At 52.9% G+C, this 24,536-nt stretch overlaps 1 protein-coding gene across 2 annotated transcripts in view; it reads right to left on the minus strand.

Moving 5' to 3' along the window:
* SH2D3C (SH2 domain containing 3C) overlaps positions 1 to 22,708 on the minus strand; it is a 33,151-nt gene extending 10,443 nt beyond the window's left edge. Inside the window, exons 1-4 of one of the 2 annotated variants that reach the window (XM_004375694.1) lie at positions 22,523 to 22,708; positions 19,974 to 20,451; positions 8,231 to 8,270; positions 601 to 729 (exon numbers count right to left, since the gene is read on the minus strand). In XM_004375694.1, coding sequence (XP_004375751.1) covers positions 601 to 729; positions 8,231 to 8,270; positions 19,974 to 20,451; positions 22,523 to 22,559 — 684 coding nt within the window. In that variant the 5' untranslated portion in view covers positions 22,560 to 22,708. Of the gene's footprint in view, positions 1 to 600; positions 730 to 4,955; positions 5,177 to 8,230; positions 8,271 to 19,973; positions 20,452 to 22,522 lie in introns of those variants that run through there. The other variant, XM_004375696.2, reaches the window with a different exon arrangement.
* Between the last annotated feature and the right edge of the window lie 1,828 nt (positions 22,709 to 24,536).

Raw genomic sequence — 24,536 nt, forward strand, 5'->3', positions numbered from 1 at the left:
TCTACGGAAGCTACCACATCTTTTATCTCTGTGTCCTTGGTGCCCAGCACAGAGCCTGGCACAGAGGTGGCACTTGACAAAGATTTTCAGTGCAAATGAAAGAGGGAACAGATGTGATCCAACAGCCCAAGTCTGTGCCTGTGAAGTCACCTCAGCCCAGAAACTCAACTTTGCCAAAACTGAGTAGCCTAAGACGGGTACTTCCTAGCCAAACACAAGAGGATGATATATAGACCAGTAACAGTAACAATACAGGGGCCAACATTCTTTTGAGCTTTCTATGTGTCAGGCATCATGTTAAGCACTTTACATGCATTATTTCATTTAATTCTCACAGCAAATCTTTGAGTTAGGTACTATTAGTTAGGTACTATTAGTATGCCTATCCTACAGATGAGGAAATTGAGGTTCAGAGAGGTGAAGTGACTTACTCAAGGTCACACAGTCAGTAAATGGCAGAGCTAGACATCATCGCAGTTCACTTTGATTGAACCTGCCAAGCAATACGCCAGAGCCTCTTGGTAGCTGGGGCCAGTGCTGGGGCCAGCCGAGGCAGTAGGCGGAAGGTCATACTGAGATCCCAACTCAGGGCCCACTCACCTCACGGGGAATGCGGCCATGGTACCAGGCATGGCTGCGAAGATCTGTGCTGCTGAGTTTGAGTTCCTCCTCTAACTCCTTGTGTAGTTTCTCTGGCGATGAGTCCAGAATGTACTTCTCCTTAGAGAACTGGGTGGGAGACAGCAAGAGTTGGGATCTATCAGAAAAGCTCCCTTCTTCTTCCCCTCACAACCTTACCCCCTCAAGTGAACTCCTTCCATCTTAGGACTCTGGGAACACTGAGGCACAGGTGCCAGGAAGACCCTCACTCAAGGGGCTTGCTGGGATCCTGCACTCCTGGCTCTCTAGAGCAGCAGGAGTAAAGAAATCTCAATTCTTTCCACCAAACTGTGCCCAAAGTGTGCCAGGCCCCATGCTATGTGCCAGGGTAGATGCAGCAATAAATAAACCCAAACCCTCAAGGAACATCCCAATTTAAGAGAAGGCAAAAGCTGATGTGAGCATCCAAGCCAACTGAGGTCAGCACCACAATACTGGACAGCGGCAGAGAAGAGCCAGGTCTATTTAGAAGGGAGATGATGAAGTCTAGGTGGTGAAGGGGTCAATGAAGACTTCCTGGAGGAGGTGGCAATAACACTAACTATATGCTAGGGACATCAAGGCTGTAGCTGATCTTGAAAGTGGGGTCAGGAGGGATTTCTATAGGTGGATGGGGAGACAAGGCAGAGGTACTTCAGGCAAAGGCATGGGCTGTCTGGGCAAGGATACATTCTGGGAAGGTGAATTATACAGTTAAGCGTCAGGGAGGGCCCATAAACAGGGCCACAGAGGCCCTCACATACAGACAAATGTCATCTGGGTTGCCCTTTACAATTCCCCAATCCCTTGCCCCTTGCCTTCTCAAGCAATCCTGTCAGGTGGGGCAGTTGAAGCCCAGCAGGGAAACCCATGGTAACCCGCTAGAGATAACGCCCAGGACTACACTGATCCACCTCCCCAAGAAGGGATGTTTCTAGTTCCCTGGTTCCTGTGGCCTGGGAGTTAGAGGCTGACAAACCCCAAGGGCCCTAAGGGCAGGGGCAGTGGGAGGAGACCCCGCTGCCAGCTAAACCCCCACTATGGAGCCCAGCCCAATCCTAGCTGTGCCAAGTGAGTTCTCTGGGCCTCAGTTTCCTCCTCTGTGCAATGGAGGTGGTGTGCTCTGCCTAGCCTACCTCACAGGCTTCCTTATGAGGAGAGCCTCTATAGACGAAGAAGCACTTTGCAAATAACAGCACCCATGCAGCTGTGAGGGATCAGTAGCGTTAGATGACAACCAGCATGGTAGTGCCTGGCTGGACCCAGGTACGAATACTGCCTCACAAGCTGTGTGGCCTTGAGAAAATGACTTTGCCTTTCTGAGCCTCAGCTTCCTCATCTGTACAAAGGGTTTGATGACAGAACCTGCCTCACAGCATTGCCAGAATAAAAGGAGAGAGAGCGTTCATCTCTCTCTCCAGAGCACTGCTCTAGCACACAAATGCCCTTGTCACTGTGAGAACATGAGACATTCTTTTCCCCTCCATTCTCCCAGCTCCAGGCCCCAAAGATTGCTCAGCCTTGACAGAACCTTGTCTGGGTGCCCCAGGACAGATCGCAGGGCTGGCCAGGAGGCAGGGAAGATGGTGGGGGGTGGGGGGCTAAAGGGCCCAACTTCAGCCCAGGTAGCATCTCTCTCCAGGGCTCCCTGCTCCTCAGAGTCCAAGGGTCCTCTGGTCCACTCCCTGTCTCTTCAGCTCTTCCACAGATCTCAGATGCTAATTCTGCAGCTCCACACTTCACTCCTCTGCTCGCACACTGCCTCAGTTTATGCCAATCGACACTGCTTCTAAGACCCTGATTCCCAGCTTCAGAGAAATCTAGAATCTCTGACTCCATTCATTCAACAACATTGACTAAGACCCACTCTAAGTCAGGTCCTCTGCCAGAGGCCAGGACCCCAAGATGACCAGGACAGGTAGACCCTGTCCTGGGAGAGCCCATGTGCAGAAGCAGGACAGACACTGACAAGCAATGACAGGTTTTTGGAGTGTTCTGTGATACCCAGAGAGCTCTGGGACCAAATGAGAACTCCCTTCTTCCCTCTGCCCCCATCTAGTCAGGGGCAGGGGCAGGGAGGGCTTCTCTGAAAAGATGTTTCCACTGAGGCCTGTAGGAGGATTGGATCAACCAAGCAAAAGCATCAGGGTGGGGAGAGCAGGAGGGCAGGGAAGAGCTTGTGAGAATACAGTGGTAAAGTTTGGGCCCTGCGGGCAGAGCCAAGGGCTGGGTGGAAGGGGGAGGATGGGTTAAAAGCTTCAAAGGGGCTGGGGAGGAGGGGTGGCAGGCGCAGGTGTGGCAGGGCCTTGAGGCTGCCTAGGGACGTTGGAGTTTACCCAGATGGCTAAAGCAGAGTCACAGAAGATTCTTTTAAGTGTTGGGGCAGAGTTTGATCTGCTGTGTGGGCTGCTTTCCAAGCAACAGCAGGGCAGGGTAGGGCGTGGAGATAGCGAGTAGGGGGAGGGCACTTAGATGGACATTGGTTGGGTTAGGGGAAGAGGACTGAGGGGTCAGAGAGGACTGCCAGGTTGAGATCCTGGAAGGGGCAATGAGACACTCTCTGAGGTGGGCAAGGCTGGGGCAAGAGCAGCTTGGCAGTGGGCCCATGAAAATTTGGGCTGTGAGGGGCCTGCAGGGCTCTGGGGACAGATGGCGGGGGTGGGAGTGTGTACAGGTGCTCAAGCGGGTGATCAGAGGAGAAGCAGGGTTTATCCAGAGTCTGAACATCCTCTGTCCATGGTAAAAACCGATGGGAGGGTGGGGAGGACAGGGAGGGCTCAGCTGGGCTGAGATTTGGGCCTTCTCAGATACCTACACTTCTCTGAGAGGTCCCCTATTCTTGGGGGGTCCCTGGCCTCCCTCCTCACACCCACTGGGCCTCCTCACCTCTCATACTACACCAAGCCCTGGGAAGGGGGAGAGTAGGGGGTCACAGGGGGAAAGGGGGACCATTACCCTAGCTTTTGGGCCCTTTTCCTTGACAAAGAGCATGCATCTGAGAACTTCTACCAGTTCCACAGCTAGGGGCATGAGGGATATGGGGCAGAAAAGGGGAGGGGGCTGTGTGGAAAAGAGCTTGGCCCTAAGACTTTGCCACCGTGTGATCTTGAGCCAGTCACTTCCCCTCTCTGACCTGGGTAACATCTGTTAAAGAGGAGGAGAGATTCGAGCTCCTTTTTTCCAGCCCTAATCAATAGTCAGAGAATTGGGGAGGGGGGTGGTTCTCAACACAGCCAAGCGCATCTGTCTGAGGACTAGGAGGATGGGAAACCCCAGGGTCACTGTGCCCTCCCCTTCACCCTCGCACGAGGGTCCCCAGCTCCCAGAAGTGGAGCGGGGAGTGTGGGAGGGGATGCGTTGGGGTGCTAATGCAGTATCCCTGAGCTCGGCGCGCTGCTATTGGCCAGAGATGATCTCACCGCCTGGGCCTGCGCGCGCCTGATTGGCCGGTGTGAGGATGCTGCGCTCCGCCGGAGGGGGCCGTCATTCAGGCGGGCTCCAAGCTTGTGTATGTGTGTGAGCCCCGGGAGCGCAGAGGTGACGCGCCCGGCGTCCCCCAAGGAGCTCGGGAGGCAAAAGTGCTGAGACCCTCGGTCAAGGTCTTAACCCCTTCCCACTGCCCTGCGCCCGGCAACCTCCCTCTAGACCCCTGGGCATCCCAAACCCAAGTAAAGCCATCCCTAGAGGATGCTCCGCAGAGAGGCGGGGTCCGGGTCTTCCCCTCCACCCGCTTCGGTTTAACCCTTTCACCGCCAAGGCGCCGTTCCGCACTGCCCCGCCAGCTGGGTTGCGGGACCTTCTTCCTAGGAGTGCCCGAGCCCACCTAGAGAGCAGGGGTGTGGAGGGCGCTGTGGTCCCAGCACTGGCACCTGCGGCATCCCCTCAGGTTCCCGCCCCTCACTCAGCCTTCAGACCCCAGCCCAAAGACGCCCGGTACAATGGGGAACCCTATTGCCCGGGTCAGCTTCAGGGGCCGGAGTGCTCGCTGGAGGACCGACAGGACGCCGGGGACTCCATCTCCCCGCACCCAATGCCCCAGCGCAGCTCCCGCCTGCTACGGAGGCAGTACCGGAACGGCATCCCCAGCAACCCCAAGTCCCGGGAATGACAGCCGGACCCTCAGCCTGCGGAGTGTCTGGGCGACCAGAGGTGAAGCTGGGGCGACCCCGCCCCCTCCCCTCCCTCAGCCTACCGTCCGGCCGGAACAGACCCTGTCAGGCACCGCGGGGTTGCGGCTCCCCAGCCGTTAGTCACCAGGCGGAGCGGCCAGGGGTCCCAGCCCGGCGCGCCCAGCAGTGGCCAAGGCGCCCCCTCACCTGCACCTGCACGAAGGAGCCGCGGTAGAAGCAGCAGGCGGCGGCCGACAGGGCGCTCCATAGGCTGCAACGCTCTGTCATGGTGGGGCCAGGAGGCCGGGGCCAGGACGGTGCGGGGGGACCGGCGGCCGCGGGGCAGGGGCGCGGGACCGACCGGGCTGGGCACCGGCTGCGCGTGCCTCTTGGCGGCGCGATTACCTCATCGCCTTGTCAGGGGAGGAGCAAGGAGGCGGGGCGGGGAGACCCCACCCTCCAGCCGGCCAGGAGAGGGGAGGGGGCCATTGTTCCTCCCTCTGCCCGCCCCGCTCCCCGCCCCTCGCCCCAAGTGCTTCAGCCCCGCCCGCTCTGGCTGCCCCCGAGGTACTGGGGGCGGAGGGAAGGACCTGCCAAGGAGGGGTAGCCTTGGGAGGGGGGATGGGGTGGGAACCCCTGGGACGGTGAGGGTGGGGTCCTGCCTCTCCCACTCGCTGCGCCCCTCACTGACCAGAAACGGGCTGAGACTTTGAATTGAATCACTTCTAAAGCTGGAAAAACCCCTGTATGTGTTTGACCAAATCCTTTGTGGCCTCAGGAAATCTCCTAGAGCCCAAGATTTCTCATCTCTGATATGAAATCAGAGACTCTCTGCTGGGAATCTCGAGATGGTCTTCTGACAGACTAGGGGTACAGAGAGCCAGTAAGCTAAATGGTTAGGGAAGCCAACCTGGGTTCAACTCTTGGCCTCTTCCCTAACTAGCGGCGCCCCACCCCCACCCCAGCCTCTTCTCTTGGAGCCCCAATTTACCATCTGGGAAATGCATCTGGAAAATGCAGCTAATACCTATGCTGACCTCACAGAACTCTTGTGAGCACTGGCTGGGCTGATGCATGTAAGTTGCCTGGCATAAAGTAAGTGCTTGATAAATGCACGCTATTGTTTTCAAGCTTAGTGTCTTAGCATCTGGATTTTTTTCCGAGAATCGTAGGCTTTTCAATGCAAAGAGAGCTGGCCTGACTCTGTATCAGTCTGGTCCAACTTCAAATTCTTCTGACAAGCTGTGTGACCTCAGTCAGCTGAGTCCACCTTTCTGGGCCTCAGTTTTTGCTTTTCTTTTGTTTCTGTAAATACATCTGAAGCTCTGGAACCGGGAATTTTAGGGTCTTGGAATTCTAGAATCCTTGTCTTAGAATCAAAGGATTGATTCTCACATCATGATCTGAGACCCCTGGAGTTCTGGATTCTTCAGAGATGAGTACCTCAGGGGATGAATGGACTTTTGGAAACTGAGCATTGATTCCAACTGCCATCTGAGGCTTGAAGCTAAAACTAACAAGGACTTCATCCTCTGGGGGATTGTTTGAATCAGTTCCACTGTTATTAGTTCTTTTATAATGTTTTTTAAAAAGCTACATTGTTTAAACCCATAAACTAAAGGAAAAAAATATAAAGCTAACAGTCTTCATAGGGATCTCACTACCATCAGTGATGGGACTCTCACTACCTTGCCAGGCAACTGGGATTTGTGGGGTATTGAAATATGCCCCCATGTGTTCCACCCAATGTCTTTGGTGCTGGTTCTCCCTGAGACCTCCCTCCAGGTATGGTGTAAAGACTCTGAACGAGGACACAGGGCCTGGATTCCAGGAGTAGCTACTGCCTGACTAGCTGCGGCCTTGGGCTGCACTCCCTGGGCTCCCCCAGCTTGCTTTCTGCCTTTGCCCACACTCTTACCTCTGCCGGGACCACTCTCCCACCCATCCCCACTTATCCTCAACTCCTTTCCAACTTTTCATTCAGGGAGAGGATGTCAGTGAATGTTCCCAGTCAACTACGATGGCCTGGCTTCAATGCCTCCTCCTCCAGAAAGTCTTCCTTGATCTTCCCTCTCCCCAGCTGAAAGTCATCCCCTGCCTTCGGAGCCTTTATGATGTGGGGGAGAGCAGCTCTGAGCACTCCACACTCAGCCTCATTACTAGTCACTTACAGTTTTACAGGCAGCATCTCAGGATAATGGAATGTCCCTGGGGTCAGGAACCAGGCCAGCCTGCCCTGTTCCAGGCCTAGCTCCCTCACTCATGGGCACAGGCTAATTGAGCCCATAGCAACCCTGGACTGGAGGTGCTGCTGTTATTCCCATTTCACATCGGTGAACACTGTGGCACAGAGAGGTGATGCATACACCCAAAGTCACACAGCAAGTACACGGCAGATCTGGGAACTAAATCTGCAAAACACAAGCCCAAACCATTGTGTGATTCTGCCCTGGTCCCACATGGCCTGGTGCTCCTTGCCCTCTGCTGTGTACTCAGTCCTCAGCATGGGCCTGGCTCTGGGGGATGTTCCTGGTATCAAAAGGCCAAGGGCTTTGTACATGGTCTTGTCATCAGAAAAAATTGGTCTGCAATCCCAGCTCCAGCCCATAGTAACTGTGTGACTGCACTTTTCGGAGTCTCAAGTTTCCCATCTGTAAATGGGCTTAACGCCTTCAATGCCCATTGGTAGGGGAAGAAGTCAAAAACTTCCCTCACGTAAAGAGCCTGAGACTGTCTCCCCTCCAGTGCCCAGCAGCCAGCAGAGGGCTCTGCATACAGTGTTGTGTGCCATCGAGTTGTTCCAACTCATCGCAGCCCTCTATGACACGGTAGAACTGCCCCCATAGGGTTCCCTAGGCTATAATCTTACCAGAGCAGATCGCGAGGTCTTTTCTCCCACAGAGCAACTGGTGGGTTCGAACTGCCAACATTTGGGTTAGCAGCTGAGTGCTTAACCACTGCGCCACCAGGGCTCCTTGTACACAAAGTAGACACTCAAAATGTGACAAGATTACTGTTGTTATCATTGTTATTTTAAAACTGCTTTTTCAACATTCCCACTACCAAGGAAAAATTAAGCTTTCCAATATATGTGAGCTGCACTCATTATCTGTCGATAAAGAACTGAGTCATCCTTTCCTGCTCCCACGTCCCAGCACCCAGCACATGGTAGATGCTCAAAGACTGGGTGGGATTCGAGGGTCACAGCCTCTGCATGGTGACACCCTTGGGTGGAGTACAGTCTGGCGGTGACAAGCATTGGGATGCCCTGAGTTTGGGGCCAGGAGAGAATGATCACAGATGTGGGGAGAAGCTACTTAGGGTGGAAACAGACCCCAAGCACTGCCCAAGTCCCTAGACTCTCTCCTTCTAGGAACAGGCAGTAAGGTCTGGCTCCTAACAGGGTTCCCAAAAAAGGGAGGTGCTCTGAGCTCTCCAGTGTTCCCGGACCAAACCCCAACTCCCGGCCCAGCCCCTCCTACCTTCACGTAGTCCCCGCCAGCCTCCGGCTCCCCAGCAGCCCTGGAAAGAGAGAAGAGACGTGAGCATCCCCCTCCCTACCTGGGCCCCTGGCTGCCAGCCTCTGCCCACCTGGCTGGGGCCAGTGCTGGCCCTCAGAGCCCAGAGGGCTCACCCTGAAGGCAGGAGGGGGCACTGCAGCTTTTTGGAGTCTGCTGGCCTGAGTGCAAACCCTGCTCCTCCACTCTCCAGCTGTGTGTGCAGCTCTGGGCAAGTCCCTTCACCTTTCAGAGCCTAGGTCTCCTCATCTGTAAATCAGTGATTAGTCTCATCGGGTTACTGCAAGGACTCAGGGAGCTAATGATGTTAAATGTTTAACCTTGTGCCTGCTTCCTGAATCACTTTCTTTACCTGGCTTCAGGACTCCATGCTCGCCTGGTTCCCCGCCCCACCTCACCACCCCGCTCCTCCTCCTCTCCCTGACTAAATGTTGGAGGGCCCCAGGTTGGGGTTCAGCACTCCCAGCACACTGCTGAGCCACTGCTGGTTATGGAAGGCTGGGGAACTGATCCCCTCTGCCTTCAGGGGTCTGGAATGGAGCCTGGGGTGGGGGGCCAGAGGGGTGGCTGCTGCTGGCCACCTTGTCTGTTCTCCCAGAGTGCCAAACAAATATAATTCTTCTCCACTGTGAGCCACCTCACCCTGCCCATGGACTTCAATGCCATCAACTCTAATACAGCCTGGACCTACCCCTTCAACGCCAGACTCATAAATCCAACTGCCTTCTTAACATTACCCCTTGGATGTCTGAAGGCATCTCGAACTTCTTATCAAAAGCAAAACTCTTGATCCTCCCCACCCTGCGTGCTCCCTACGCCGTCTTCCCCATCTCAGTTGATGTCAGCTTCATCCTTCCTGTTGCTCAGGCCAAAAACCTTGCGGTCATCATTTCTCCTCTCTGTCTCTCGCATTCTATATCCAATCCATCAGGAAGTCCTGCTGCTCTGCTTTCAAAATAGATCCTGATCACTTCTCTCCATGTGTCAGCCCCAGCCCTGGTCTAAACCATCTCATCATGGAGCACACAGCAACCTTCTCAGCAGGCTCCCTGTGTCTGCTCTCACACTCCACAGCCAGTTTCCATGCCACTGCCAGACTGCGCCTGAGATTAAAATCTAAACAGATCATGGCACACACACCCCAACCTTCCAGTGGCTCCCATCCCTCTAAGAACAAATTCGAAACTCCTTTCTGTAGCTCGTAAATGCCTGGGCATGTAATTTACCATCCAAACCAGAACTGTTCTTCTCTAGATAGTAAATTGGGTATCATTATTATCCCACAACAACAGGCATAAACTGGGTCGTATGTTCCCCAACCTGTAAGGCTCTGTGTAACCTGGTGCCCAACTGGCTGCCGCACCAACTCCCCAACATGTCTCCCTCATTCTGCCCTAGCCATACTGCCTTCCTTGATAAGCTTTTTCCTGTCACTGGACCTTTGTACCTGCTGTTCCCTCTGCCTGGAATGCTGTTACCCCAGATCGTCATGCATCTCACTCCTTCCTCCCACTTCATTCAACCTTGCCATCGAGTCGATTCCAACTCATAGCAACCCTATAGGACAGAGTAGAAATGCCCCATAGGGTTTCCAAGTAGCAGCTGGTGGATTTGAACTGCTGACCTTTTGGTTACCAGCCGAGCTCTTAACCACTGTGACACCAGTGTTCCACTTCATTCAAGGCACTGCTTAATTTCATCTCCTCAGAGAAGCTTTCTCTGATCACCCTACCTAAAATAGCCCCGTCCTCCTTCACTCCCTGTTCCCAACCCTGCTTTATTTTCCTTACGGCTCTTCCTTTCACCTGAAATTACCACTTCACATCTATTTATTTACTGTTATCTGATGCCTCCATGAGACTTTGTCTCATTTGCCATCAAACACCCATCTTCCAGCACAGTGTCTGGCACACAGAAGGAACTCAATAAATGTTGCTTAAACAAACCCCGTTGCTGCTGAGTTGATTCCAACTCATAGCGACCCTGTAGGACAGGGTAGGACTGCCCCATAGGGTTTCCAAGGAGCAGCTGGTGGGTTTGAACTGCTGACCTTTGGTTAGCAACTGAGCTGTTAACCACCACCCCACCAGGGCTCCATTGCTTAAATGAATGCATGAATAGTAAACACTCAAGCAGCGTTAACCACTATCATTATCATTAATTCTGACCAGCCTGGGCCCCAGTTCTCTGGCCTGGATAGGCCACGGTCTTCCCATCTGCAAAATGGGGGAGGGGAACTTGAACATTGGGAAATTGCTTCTTCAAATACAGAAACCCAATATTTAAAACAAAAGAAGGTTGAGCTAAAAAAAAAAAAGTGGGTAAAGTATTCTTAGGGCAGAATTCCTCCCTGAGATTTTCCCAAATCCTGAGGTCAGGGGCTCCTCACTGAGAAGCTATCTGACAGCCTTCCCTGTTCTAGGGTCCAACCACAGTCCCTTAAGCTGCAGCTTAGCTGAAGTAGTCTTCCAAAGACATTGAGGTTCTTTTTGTCCAGGAGCAGAGCGGGTAGGGTGAGGTGGGGTGGGGACCCCTCCTCCTGACCATCTCCACCCATTCTTCCCGGGTGAGGTGTCCCATCCCAGCATTTCCGGCCATTCAGGCCCGGAAATCCTACCGCTGCTGGGAACATACTGGCCAGGACACTGGGATCGCCCCAGCACTTCCTCCGGCTTCCTGTCCACTTCCGTTCAGGCTCCCAGGGGCAGGAGCAGAGCCTTGGGGAGGGGTTGGCTACACCAGGGATTAGACCAGAGTGGGGTGGCCAGAGCCAAGGAGGGTACTCAGGACAGATGCCTGGGCCCTGGAAGCTCAGGGCCTGGGGCCTCACTCCAGCCCCCATCGCCTCGTCCTACAACACTCAGAGGTTTCCAAGACATGATGTGACATATCTACTTACAAGCCACTGCCATCATTCACCTGGACTATTGCCACTATCTCGTCACTGGCCTCCCTGCCTCCAACTATGCCCCCTGTGACTTTTCTCTCTCCAGCAGCCAGAGAGGTTCTGTTAAAAGTCAGATCACATCCTTCCTCAGCTCAAAACCCACTGAGCTGGTCCCCAATTTCACTCAGAGTAAGAGTCAAAGCCCTCATAACAGCCCCATACAAACTGGCCCCTCATCACCTCTCCAACCCCATGTTCAACCATGCTCCTCTCACTTAAAACGCTGCTCCAGTCAAGCTGGGCTTCTTGCTGTACTTTGTTTTTTCCACCTCAGGGCCTTTGCACTTTCTGTTCCCTCTGCCTGGAATACTTTTCCTCCAGATATTCCTCCCCTCCTTCAGGTCTTTACTAAAGTGTCCCCATTGATTCATTCCCTGGCCATCCCATCTGAAAGTATGACCTTCTCAACCCTCCTTATCTCCCTTCTCTATTTTATTTTTCTCTTTGGCACTTTATCTGACATGTACTTTATCTCATGTATTAACAATCTCCTCTTACTATAACATCAGCACCACAGGGGCAGGGACCTGTGTCTAGACAGTGCTGCGCACACAATGTTGTTGTTGTTAGCTACCATGGAGTTGGCCCCTGCCTCATGGCAACCCCACGCACAACAGAATGAAGTGCTGCCCAGTCCTGTGCCATCCCCATAATTGGTGGTGGATTGGACTGTTGTGATCCATAGGGTTTTTATTGGCTGATTTTTGAAAGTAGATAGCCAGGCCTTTCTTCCTAGTCTGTCTCAGTCTGGAAACTCTGCTGAAACCTGTTCAGCATCATGCAGCACACAAGCCTCCACTGACAGACAGGTGGTGGTGGTGCATGATGTGCATTGGCTGGGAATTGAATCCAAGTTTCCCACATGGAAGGTAAGGATTCTACCACCGAACTACCAGTGCTCATTATAGGCATCCAAAAAATACTTTCTGAATGAATGAACAACATAGTGGCCCCCTGAAGCCCTGAGGACAAAGTCTAGTCCTCTTGTCCTCAGTCCCCTGTGAGGGCCTCTGCTAGTCATCCCTCCTCTCTCCTTTCACTCTTTCTTGCATTCTTGCCTTCTTATACTTCCTCCAGAATTCTGCTCCCTCAGCCTCTGGGCCTTTCCACATGCTGTTCCCTCTGTCTGGCATCTTCCCTCTCACCTATGGCCAAAGTAATTCCTATTCAGCCTTCAGAACTCAGTACTCAGTTTGCTTGGAGATTTCTGGAAAACTGTCCCTTCCATTGTGATGATCAAATCCAGAAATCAAAGCATCCATTTTTAAAAACTCAGCTCCATTAATCGATTTATTTATTCTTTATTTTTGGACTTAAAAGGCACTTCTCCTCCAATATTAATGGTGAAATCAATTAATAAATAATAGTGACAATTCAGCTAAATCAGTCCCCTTAATTAGCTGCATTAATTATTTAAATAACCAACCCCTTTAATTGCCTGTATTAACTGATTTGTTCTGATAACTGATACCACTTATTGCATACATTAACTTAATTAATTGGATTAATGAGCAGTAATTAGAGCCTATTAGCCTTTCTTGCCCAAATGCACATTTAAATCTGAGCTTCACCTTCAGGGCTTTGATCCTGGCCCAGAAGGAAGGGGTGAGCTTGCCCCAGGAATCCTAGAGGAGAAAGGTTGGGGAGAGGCCACTGTCCTGTTCCACCTTGGCCCTCCCTCACAAGGATTGAGGCCTGCTGCCTGCCTATCCTCTATCTATCCCCCAGTTTGTTCTCTTGGACCTCAGGGTCTGGTCATATGGCTCTGATGGGAGACCTCCCCAACCCAGGGGCAATAGAGTGCCAAAAAGCTCTGCCAGATGCTTCTCGGCTCTCCCACTGCCCTTCCCCTGCCTTCCCCTTTCTAAGGCTCAACTTCCTCATCTGTGAAGTGGGCAGATTATGACTATCTCCCCAGAGGGGCTGTAAGAATTATATGAGAAGGAGAGGTAGAAGGTTCCCTAGCCTATGTGGGGTTGTCCTCGCTGCCCCAGCCTGCACCCAAGAAGATTACTATCCTGCCCCTCCTGGGGCTGAAGCTTCTTCCCCTCCTTCACTCAGACCTTCTTAGCTCACTTACAGCAGAGAAGCACCAGGCACCTGCTCTGAGTTACTTAGTCCTTAAAGGCACTGGGCAGAAAAGCTAGGGTGGAAAGCCCCGCCTCTCCAGAGACACCCAGCCATGGGGCCTGTGGGACTCCCTGCTGGGAAGGCTCTTAACTTTAGCCCCTGCTCTGCCCACCCCCTCTAAAATGGGCCACCATTGTCCTGACAACATTCCTGCTCATTCTCCACCATTCCAGGGCCTCAGTTTTCCCGACTGGAGTGAGCTAGCCAGCAGGAGCTCAAGAAATGGCATTAATCCTATGAGGAGAAGGCAGGCCAAGCCTTTCTTCCCAGGACAAAGCTGGGGATTCTGAGTCCCGAGAGGTGCTGAGACTCAAAACCTGCCAGGGAAGAGCATTTACTGAGTGCTGACTGAATGCCTGTGATCTTGAAGCCCCACTTCATAGGGGAGAAAACTGAGGCTTGTAACTTGTCCGAGGGCACACAACTGCTCAGACCAGAACCAGGTTGGCCTGACATTAAATTCCATTCTGTTCCTTGCATGTGTGGGCTCCCCGGGAAAATGGGAACTACTCCTGGTAGGGATGGAGAGAATATGGGGGAGGGGAGGGCCAAGAAAAATACTACTCAACTAGACTAGGGGCTCAGAACCAATGTCAGGAAGAGGAAATGGGGTGGAGGGGAACAGAAAAAAGATCCTCTGGGGCTCCGGAGAGAGCCCTTGGCTGGGAAGCAGGAAGCTATGTGATCCTGGACAAGTTCCCCTCACTAGGCCTCAGTTTCCTCTTCTATAACTTAGATGTGGTGATAACAGCATGAGCAGCTCCTATTTACTGGACTTCCTTGAGCTAAGCCCGGGATAAACGCTCTACCTGCCACATCTTACCCAGTCCTCACAACAACCATGTGAAGCTGGTACATTATTGTCCCCAATATACAGATGGGAAAACTGAGGCTCAGAGAGGAGAAGGGACTTGCTGGAGGTCACAGAGAGAGTCAGTAGGCCTCTGAGCTCCTAGCATATCCCACTCCTGTCCTCCCCAACCCTCACCCCACACAGGTGAAGGACACAGGTTCAGCATCTGGCAGACAGTGTCCCCTGGAAGTCTAGGGGGATATGTGGCTTCAGCTGGGGAGGGAGGGCAGTCCATCCTTCCCAAGCCAGCCCAGTTCCCACAGCCCGAGGCATCCAGGGGTCTCGGGGACTGTGAGAAAGTCTCCACAGGAAATGAGAGCCAGGAACAGCTGGGCCCCCTCGGAAGACAACGACCAGCCGCCTGGAGCCTGAGGAGGCTGAACAGGCTGGGCCCACCACAGCCCCCACCCCTGGTGGGTAATCGCTACCAGATGCCCGGCAGCTGACGTCACTCCACGGGGCGAGAGGGTCGTGGGACTCTGGGAAGAGTTGGGAATTCTTGGACCAGAATCAACATTCCAGAAGAAAATGGGGGGTGGGGGGAGCTCCTGGCCTGTTCTCAGTGCCTGGTACCATGGCTGCAGCAGAGGCAACACGAGGTGACCCAGCTCTCCTATATGGTGCCCCTTCTCCAAGTTTCGGTTTCCTTCCACACAGCTAGAGAGCCCCTTGGGAGGGGCCTGGGTCTCTGGGTGGGAGGCAAAGGACACTTGGGCGAGACACCTTGAAGTAAAGTAGAGCTGTGCTTAGATCCTCCTAAAAGGAGAGGTCCTCTTAAAACATAAGTCAGAGCAGGTCCCTCATCTCACTCAGAGTCAAAGCCAGGTCCTCACTGGGACCTTCCAGGTCCTACATTTTCTGAACCCATTTCCTTTCTGGCCTCACCTCCCACACACCCCCTGTGCTCTCTACAGCCACTCTGGTCTCTGCAGTTCCTTAAACAAGACAAGGATGCTCCCACCTCAGGGCCTTTGTACATGCTGTTCCTCAGCCTGGTACACTCTTCCGCAGATAGCAAGGTGATTTGTTCCCTTATCTCCTTTGTCCAAACATCACTTTCTCACTGAGACTTTTTTCCTGGCTAACTTTTCTAAATTGCCACGACCAGCCACCCTCATCCCTATATAACCAATCCCTCCATTTAATTTTAATTTTTCTCCATAGCTCCTTTTCCTAGATAACTCACTTATCCTGCCTACCATCTGTCTCCTCCACATTGGAATGGGGACTCCATGAGGGCAGGGTTTTGTCTGCCTTGTTCACTGTTATCTCCCCACAACCTACAACAGTGTCTGGGGGGCATAGCTGCATCTCAGTGAATATTAAAATGAATAAAATTCTAATTCACTAACTATAAAATATCAAGCAAGTTAATAACCTCACTAAACCTCAATGTCTTCATTTGTAAAATGGGGCTCTTATTACCTACTTTCCAATGGGTTATGGGGAGTCATTTGAAGTAATGGTAGAAAAAGCTTTAGATTTTTACATGCGGAAAGTGAAATGTGGCCTTGTGGTTAAGAGTTTGGGCTTGGAAGTGGGTCAGATCTAGGATCAAATCCAGGCACTGGCACTCTGTGACCCCAGGAAAGTCCCTTTCCCTCTCTGAGCCTCGGTTTCCTCACTGGTAAAATGGGAATAAAGGCTCCACCTCAGGAGTTGGCAGGGACCGTGTGTTAGACAGTGCACTCCAGGTGGGCTGGCCGGTTGTGAACGGGTTATGATTATCTCTGGGGCGAGCCCTGGTCTGCTGATTCCTGTAGGGGAGCCATTTGGGGGCCTCCTTTCTCTCTCTGGGTGTCCGTTTCCTCCTCTGTAACAGACTGACAGGGAGTGGGAAGAAGGCTGCCAGTGGCTCTCTGGGACCTGCCGTTTCCTTACAGAAGGCTGAGGGTGCTTGAGGAGCAGTGAGGAGCTAGGCTAGTGCTCTCAGTTTTGGTAGCTGAAGGTCCTTCATCCCTGTGCTGTTGGCCTCTCCTCCCTCCTTCTTCCTCTTCCTCATCCCCCATGATCTCAGCAGGGAGCAGGGCACCAGGAAACTCCTGCAGCCTCACCTCTTCCCCTTCCTTCCTCCTGCTCCAGGTGCACCCTGTTTCCCAGGGGGTATGGAGGATGACATCATCTCCCCCAGCTTAGGTTGCTCCCTGAGCAGCCACTGGGATGACCCCTCAGGACCCACAGGAAAGGAGACCCTAGTCTTACTCAGAGGTAACTCTTCAAAGGCCGTCTTCCTCAAACTGGATGGATCCTCAGAGACTATCTTTGACTCATCTGGAATGCTGAGGAGACTAAGGCTCAGGGTGAGGCAGAACTAGCCTGAGATCACCAGATGAGGCAGCTCTCCTGACTCCAGGGCGCAGGGCTGAGGTACAGGGCTCCTGGAGAAAGGTTGGGCAGTCCCTGGCCTGGTGGGCAGGTGAGACACTGGGTCCAGGGACACCAGCAGAAGGCTCAATCTGGTCTGCTAACCCCACCACCCTAGGATTCCCAGAGACTTGGGGTGACTGGTAGTGAGGCAGAGTCTCTCCATTTCCTCAGTCAGCTCCAGGCCAGACCTGATGCCAGAGGCACTTCCAGAAGCACCAGGACCTCTGCCCAAGAGGGGAGAAAGGCTTGGGTTGGGTCCTAGGCTTGGCATTCTCAAGGTTCCTAAAGACTACCTTCTCAGAGGCCCTGACCCTGCTGTTGTCCAGTCATTAAGAGCATAGACCTAGAAGTCAGAATTAAAGCTGTTTCTGACTTTCTTTAAAATGAAAAAACCAAACACGTTGCCATTAAGTCGATTCCGGCTCATAGTGACCCTACAGGACAGAGTAGAACTGCCTGATAGGGTTTCCAAGGAATGGCTGGTGGATTCAGACAGCCGACCTTTTGGTTGGCGGCCGAGCTCTTAATCACTACGCCGGCTGCGTCAAACTGGGCATGTAAACCTCTCTTTCCTCATCTGTAAAATGGGAATGATGATAGTACCTCATTCCTAAGGCTGTTGTGAGTAGGTGAGCCGATGCCCACTGTGCGCCAGGGCAGGGCGGGGACAGCGTTAAACCCAAGGAAATATGGCTTAGAAAAGTCCATGACGCTAAACCGGTACCTGGGTTTGTCAGCTGCACTCCCAAACCCATTGCCCTCCAGTCGACTCCGACTCACAGAGACCCTATAGTACAGAGTAGAACTGCCGCATAGAGTTTCCAAGGCTGTAAATCTTTACAGAGGAAGCAAACTGCCACAACTTTCTCCCGCGGTAGCAGCTGTTGGGTTCGAACCAGGGACGTTTGGGTTAGCAGACAAGCACTTAACCACTGAGCCACCAGGGCTCTGTCAGCTGTCCTAGGGGCTCGGATTTCCCTCTCAGACTACTGCTGTCCCCGCCGGCCCTCCTCCGGCCCAGCTGGGTCACTCACCCTCGAGGCACCAGCGCGGGGCATCTTCGGCCCACTGCAGTCATGATTTCCCCGCGGTCGCCGCCAGCAACACCCGGACCTCCTCAGCCCGGCGGCTCCCGCCTTTCTCTGGCCACCGAGCGGCGGAGTATCAGGCAGGGCCCGGGGGCGGGTCTGACCTGTAGACCACGCCTCCGGGCACGCCCCTCCGGCCTCTGCTGGGTTCCGCTCCACCGCCAGCTACTCCAGCAGAGAAAGCTGCGCCGCAAACACCGCCCTCCGCCTCCTGTCTCGTTCCGCCCTCTACCCATGCGTCCGCGTTGGGGGCGGGGGAGCCACGCCCGCCGTTGCACAAACCCCATCACCATCCACCTCTCTCCGTCCGGCTCCAAAGCTTGCTTCCCCAACGGTCCACAGCTACAAACGGGAAAGGACTCGCCCCCTAGACACGCCCCTTCGTCCCACCCCGCTCCCCCAGGCTGTCCGCGTTGCTGGATGGGAAGGACCAGGCTCCTAGTGAACATCTCAGACTGCGGGGTATATCAAACCCCCACAGGCCCATCAGGCCCTCACCTCTAAACACACAATGCTTACTCCTCCACGCCCAGATGAGCCAGATTTAGAAGGGTTTGGCAGGAGAAGGGAGCCTGGGGCAGCCAGGGATGGTGGAAAAGCATTAGTTTCATTAATCATAATCATAAGCATTCCCATTCACTGAGCATTTCGGTGTGCCAGGCACTGTGCTAAGATTTTGGAGGTATATTACCCTTGAATCCTCACCACAGCCCTATGAGATAGGTGATATCATTATACCCACTTTTCAGATGAGGAAACTGAGGCTCTGAGAGGGGAACAGACTTGTCCAAGGTCATGCAGGTAGTAAGAGGACGAGACTGAACTGGTTTCACTGTGTAGCTTTACAGGGTTCCACTCCCCAATGAACAGGGGTCTACACCACTAGATTACAGCCCAGTGCACAGAAGCTGTTTGATGTCTCAGGGGAAGGCCACTCAAGAAAGGTCCCAGAATCTACCCTAGAGTTACTTTTGCTCAGCTGGGTTTTTTCTCTTTATTACAGCAGGCACTTCTGACTGGTGTGGTTTAGTCAAAAGAACCTGGATGATTCCTTTGGTTGGGGGTGACAAGTCTCCCAGAGGCATGAAAAAAATGGCCCTAGGCTTAGAAGATGGTTGGTACAACGTGATGGATAAGTGTAAGGCCACAGAAGGCAGGCAGATTCCAGCTAAAATCCCAGCTCTACAACCTGGGCTGAGTCCCTGTTTTCCCATCTGTAAGATAGGGCTAATAACAGAAATTTCTACAGAGTTTTCAGTGAGATAACATTTGTTTTGAAACTCAGTAAAAACGCTTACTGAAGGGGAGCTATTGCCACATCATCATTATTTGTATTTTTGCATGAACTCAACTCATTCTGTGTTATGGATTGAATTGTGTCCCTCCAAAAAGATATGTGGAAATCCTAACCCCTGGTACCTGTGAATGAGATCTTGTTTGGAAGTACCGTCTTTGAAGATGTTATCAATTAGGTTAACATGACATTATACTGGAGGAGGGTCCTAATCCAAGATGAATGATGTCCTTATAAGGAGGAGAAGACAGACAGACACAGGGAGACAGAGGAAGGACTCCATGTTACGCTGCAACTGCAAGCCAAGGAACACCTGGAGCTACCAGAAGCCAGGAGAGAGGCATGCAAGTTTCCCTCTCAGAGCACTCAAAGGAATCAACATAGCTGATACCCTGATTTGGACTCTAAACCGCCAGAACTGTGAGACGATAAATTTCTTGTCTTATAAGCCACCCACTTTGTGGGATTTTGTTACGGCAGCCTAGGAAACAAATGCACCCTATAACCAAGTTAAGTTGACAAATAGTTTTTTAGATCAGGTTAAGCAATGTTGTCCAACAGAACTAAACACGGTGAGGAAGTTGGGGGTAGCAAAGGACGGATCCATGACGGGGGTCAGGGCTGGCCCAGCAGCTGAGTGCTCATGCTGGAGACTGTCTACAGCTTTGGAGTCTGGTGGACCTCAGTTCAAATCCTAACTTTGTCATTAGCTAGATGTGCCGCCTGCCTAGGGCAAATGACTTCCCCTCTCTGAGTCTCAGTTTCCGAATCTGTCATATGGAAATAATAATAGTACCACCTCAATGAAGTTTTTTTTTTCTGAGAATTAATTACAAGTGAAAATCTCAGCACAGAGCCCGGACCGTAGTAAGCACTTGGTTAACATGTAAGTTTCTTTTTCTTTTCCTTTTCCTTTTTTTTAACCCAGATATGTGTGTTGGTGGGGTCCTCTCCAGGGTTATATCAGCAGGAGGCTGGAAACACCATCCCTGTAGGTCCCACTCCACCCGCGCCTGGTGGGGACTTACCTTTCTGAGGGCACATCCCTGGGAGCACTCTCCTCTTCCATGTCTACTTTAGGGTCCTCAGGCTTTCTCGTGGGGCCGATCTCCACTGCTGATGGATTGGGCTTAACTGCTGGGGTGTCATCCAGGGGAGAATTGGCCTGCACCACCACCTCCTTGACTGCCTCCAGGCCTGGAGGGTCTGGCAGACCTCGGGATACCAGGTGGGGCTCAGGACCCACCTCTTGAGCTTCCCGGGCAGGCTGTTGGTCTCGAGCCCTCTTGGTGTTGGGGCGAGGCATGGTGCCCATATGGCTGTACATGTCACTTGAGCGGGCATAGGCCGGGGGGCTTTTGGGAACTGTCACCATGTCATCTTGCGTGGCTTCAAAGGTGTTAGGCTGCAGATGGGATTGGATGCTTATGGGGGATGAGGAATGTCGCAGAGTGAAGGACCGGGAGAGGCTGGAGAGACTCCCAAAGCCCTTGAACTTGAAGAACTCTGGTAGGGGTGGGAGGAGCAGAGGAAAAGGAATTAATGACAATGCTAGCAACAACACTAATAATAATAAATATTTTCAGTACCACTTACTGAGGGCCCAAGGAGGTTGGAGGGCTTCATTGAAACCCCCTCTGATCATTATCACATTCTCAGGAGGTGGTATAACACCATGGCTTTGGAGTCACACAGCCCTCGGCTTGAATCTCTGCTCTTTCACATCCTGGCTGTGTGACCTTTGGCAAGTCCCTTGACCTCTCTGAGTCTCATTCTCCATATAAGTAAAGTGGGAGTTATAATACCTACCTTCTTTTATAGCTGTGGGAGGATTGAAGTAAAGCATGTAAGTAACATGCTTAACAGGTAATGATGACAATGAAGATAATGATGATGGTGATCATTATTGTGATAAATACCTTTGCATTTGTCAAGCATGCTGCCTGCATTACCTCATTGAATCCTCAGCATAACTCAATGAGCCAAGCTTAATTTCCCATTTTCCAGATGAGAAAATTGAGGTTCAGAACAGTGAAATGAACTGCCCTGGGTCACACAGTCAATAGGTGAAGCATGTATGTGTAAGCGTGGGCACCCGTGTGTGTACATGTGTGTGTGTTGTGTAGGAGGGGCACTCAAGTGAGTCTCTGTGCACCAGGGATGGGGATGAAATGTAAAGGGGTGTTGGGGGCCTGAGGGTTGCACTCTGCGGTTCTCTGCTTCCTGTGAGCTGAGCCCACATTCCTGACTCAGGCAGCAGTGCTCAAGTGATACCATCTCCTCACTTCCGCAGGAGTGTTTGTAAACTCCCTTCTCTCCTCCGCCAGCTGTGGGACTATCCGTCCTCTCAGCCTCCCTTCTAACGGCCCCCAGATGAGCAAAATGGAAAAACTAGCATTTTCCACTTTATCGGCAACCTCCACCTCCTCAGGTCCTCACAGTCACTTTGGGATATAGGTAAGACACCTCCCATCAACAGAAAGCCCAGAGACAGGAAGGGACTTGCCCAGGGTCACATAGCAAGGCCATGGCTGAGCCTAGACCACGGCCCAGTCTCTGGACTCCTGGGTCAGATCTTCCCTCCCTGCCCTGCCTACCCCCGCCTGGTATTCACTTCTGTGTCCTGAGATATGCTGTCAGAAAATGCTGATGCTCTGTGCTCAGACAGCTGCCCTGCGGGGTAGACATTGTACCCATGGCCAGAGGGACAACCATCAACTGCCTCCTCTCTCAGCACAAATTGTTTTGTCTCCTAGGCACTCGGGCCAGAGGCAGTAGTGGGGCACAGAGGGAAACCGAGGCCTAGAGTCCAGGGGTGCAGATTCTAGCCTAGCTCTGTGGTCCCATATGACCTCAGGCAAGTCTCTGGCCCTCTCTAGTCCTCTAGTCCCGACTGTAGGATGTGGACATAACCCTGTATTCTACTCCCCCGCCTCCCGCCATGGTGCTGTCAGATCAAAGGTTTCAGGGGACAGTGGAAGTTCACTGGACCAGGAGGGGACTGAGCCGGGGCAGAAGAGGGAAGGGTGGGTGTGGCCCCTGGCCCAGGAGCCTGGTTAGTAGCTCTGGGCTCTTTCTCCACCCAGGTGTTGTGTCCCAGCCTCACTGCTGGTGGGGACATGGGACAACATCCCATGGTATCCCCCCTCCCCCAGTAACTCCCAACTTGAGATCAGCAAGGACCCAGCCTGGGGAGGGGAGAGAGGGAGGAGGAGGGAGATCTCTCCCTGCCCAGCCATGAGGTTAGACAGAGTCAGAGACAGAGATGGGGCGAGATGGAGAGACCCAGAGGCGGGGTGAGGAAAGACAGAGAAACAGAGATGGGCCAAAGAGACAGAGACAAGAGAAACACAGAGATGAAGTCAAGCCAGCTGGGGAGAGAGAGAGAGAAACTGGGCCAGAGTGATGAAGAGACAGCAACGTGGAGATCCAGAAGCAGAGACCTCCAGAAAGAAACAGAGAAGGACAGAAAGAGAAACACAAATGAGACAGAGGGACAAAGAAACAGATGCAGCGAGAGGCCCAGACAGACAGACGGAGGGATGGAGGACAGCACAGGCGGCAGTCTCGCACTCACTGAACTTTTTGCTGGCTTTTCTGGGCCCCTCTGTCATCCTGGCGAGCTGTGCAGAGCCCTGGGGCAGCAGGCGAGTGGCCACTTGAGGCTCTGGACATCAACAGTGATGTGCCTCCCCACCTCCCCTTCCCCTTTCTCAAGCCCTCTCGCTGGCTTCCTCTGTGTATTTTTAAACTAGTGAAACTCCCACAGCCCCACCCTCCCCACCCTCTCCGCAGGGGGCGGGGGCCCGGGCCTCCCCAGTCCCAGCCCCTCTGGGTTGCCTCATTGGTCTCAGCAGCAGGGAACAGGGGGAAGACTGCAAGCCCGTGGGATCTGGAAGGTCTGGGGAGCAAACCACAGGCTCTGGGAATGGAGCCCACTGGGCCAGGGGCCACCAGAGGCCTCCAGCAGCTATCAGGGGGTCTTGCCAGTGAGATGGGAGGGTACGGGGAGCCAGGTCTGCATGCAGGGCAGTCGTAATAAGCCTTGGTACCCTGGCAACTGTGGTAGGAGAGTCTGTAGTCAGGCCTGTGGGCTCTGGGGCCACTCAGACCCCAGTTCAACTCTTGGCTGGCCACTTGGCCACCTTGTGATCTTGGTCTGGGGAACTCACTCGCTGAGCCTCAGTTTCTTCTCTGTGAGCAGGGTCCAGTGCTTGGCACAGAGCCTGGCACAGATTCTATGCCTACCAAGGCATGGTCACTTATCAGGGACACAGTAGTAATTTGGTCCACCACACCCATTGTACACAGAAGGGGAAACTGAGGCACAGACAGGCAGAGGGATTGCCCCAGGTTACACAGTAGGTCAGTGGCACAGACTGGGTTACAATTTGCCCTTCCGGGTCCCTTAACCTGAGCTCAGTGCTTTCTCTACCCGACAACCTTCCCTTATGTACACGCTCATGTGAGCAGGACAGAGATGAGGAAATGCAACCTCCCCTCAAGCAGGAGAGACACCTGCAGAGGCTGTCAGCAGTTGCTCGGGTTGGGGCGGCAGTAAAACCAGGGGTTTGAAATCCCAGTTCTATGTGTGCAGACAAGTTACTTCTGCCACTGAAGCCTCAGTCACCTAATCTCTAAAATGGGTACGAGGTCTGCAGTCAACCTGCAGAGGCTCTGGCATTGTTTCATTACTATTTTGGCCTCCAGACTGGCAACCAGGCCTGTGAGGGAGGAAGTCCAAGGTCAAATGGAGCTGCTTCTTGCATCCTCCATAAAAATAAGGATGACGACTAGTATCTTCTAATTGCCTACTGCATTCCAGCCACACGGCTCAGTCCTTTGCTCTAAGAGGTAAATGATATTACTTTTGTCCCCATTCTACAGATGTGGAAACTGAGGCCCCCGAAAGTTAAGTCATCTGGAGTTGGAACCTGCTTGGTCCAGCCACAGAGCCTGAGGTTTTAACTGCTACATCCATGGCCTCCCCCGACCTCCTGTCAGATAGGTGATGAGCCTTGGTGGGAGAAGGGTCTGGATGAAACTTCTTGATGATGTGAGGGTGAACAGGAGCCCTGAAAGGGAAAGGGATAGATCCCAAGAGGCCAAGGCAGCAGGGTTCCAGCTTGCAGATAGGCCTGGATGAGTCCAGTGGTCAAGGCTCAAATGAAAGGAAGGGGTTTCTGGGCCATGAACTTGGAAGAAGAAGGTACATCCCCAGCTCTTTCTACTGAGTGCTGACAATGTGCCAGGTATAAGGCTGGAAGCCTCCATGATCCTGCATTTGAATCTTTACAACAGATCTACCATGCAAATTCCGGTACTGTCCCTATTTCACAGATGAGGAAACAGGCTATCCGAGGAGGAGCCGACTGGAGAGACAGAAATCTAGGTGTCCAGCCTTCCAGGCCAGTGCCCTTTCCTGTCTCAGGTTGATGTCAGAAGATGGAGAGGGCCCCATGGCCTGGCAGGAGCCAGGGGGTCTTCCTAGCAGAAAGCAGGGGGTGGGTCCCCTAGCTCCTCTCCCAGGATGCAGTTCCAACACAACTTGGGCTAACTTCCAGGGTTGTGTCATCAGCTGGTTCTGGCTT

The sequence above is a fragment of the Trichechus manatus genome, unplaced genomic scaffold (assembly GCF_000243295.1).
Source record: "Trichechus manatus latirostris isolate Lorelei unplaced genomic scaffold, TriManLat1.0 scaffold00038, whole genome shotgun sequence".
In the NCBI taxonomy this organism is placed as follows: Eukaryota; Metazoa; Chordata; class Mammalia; order Sirenia; family Trichechidae; genus Trichechus; species Trichechus manatus.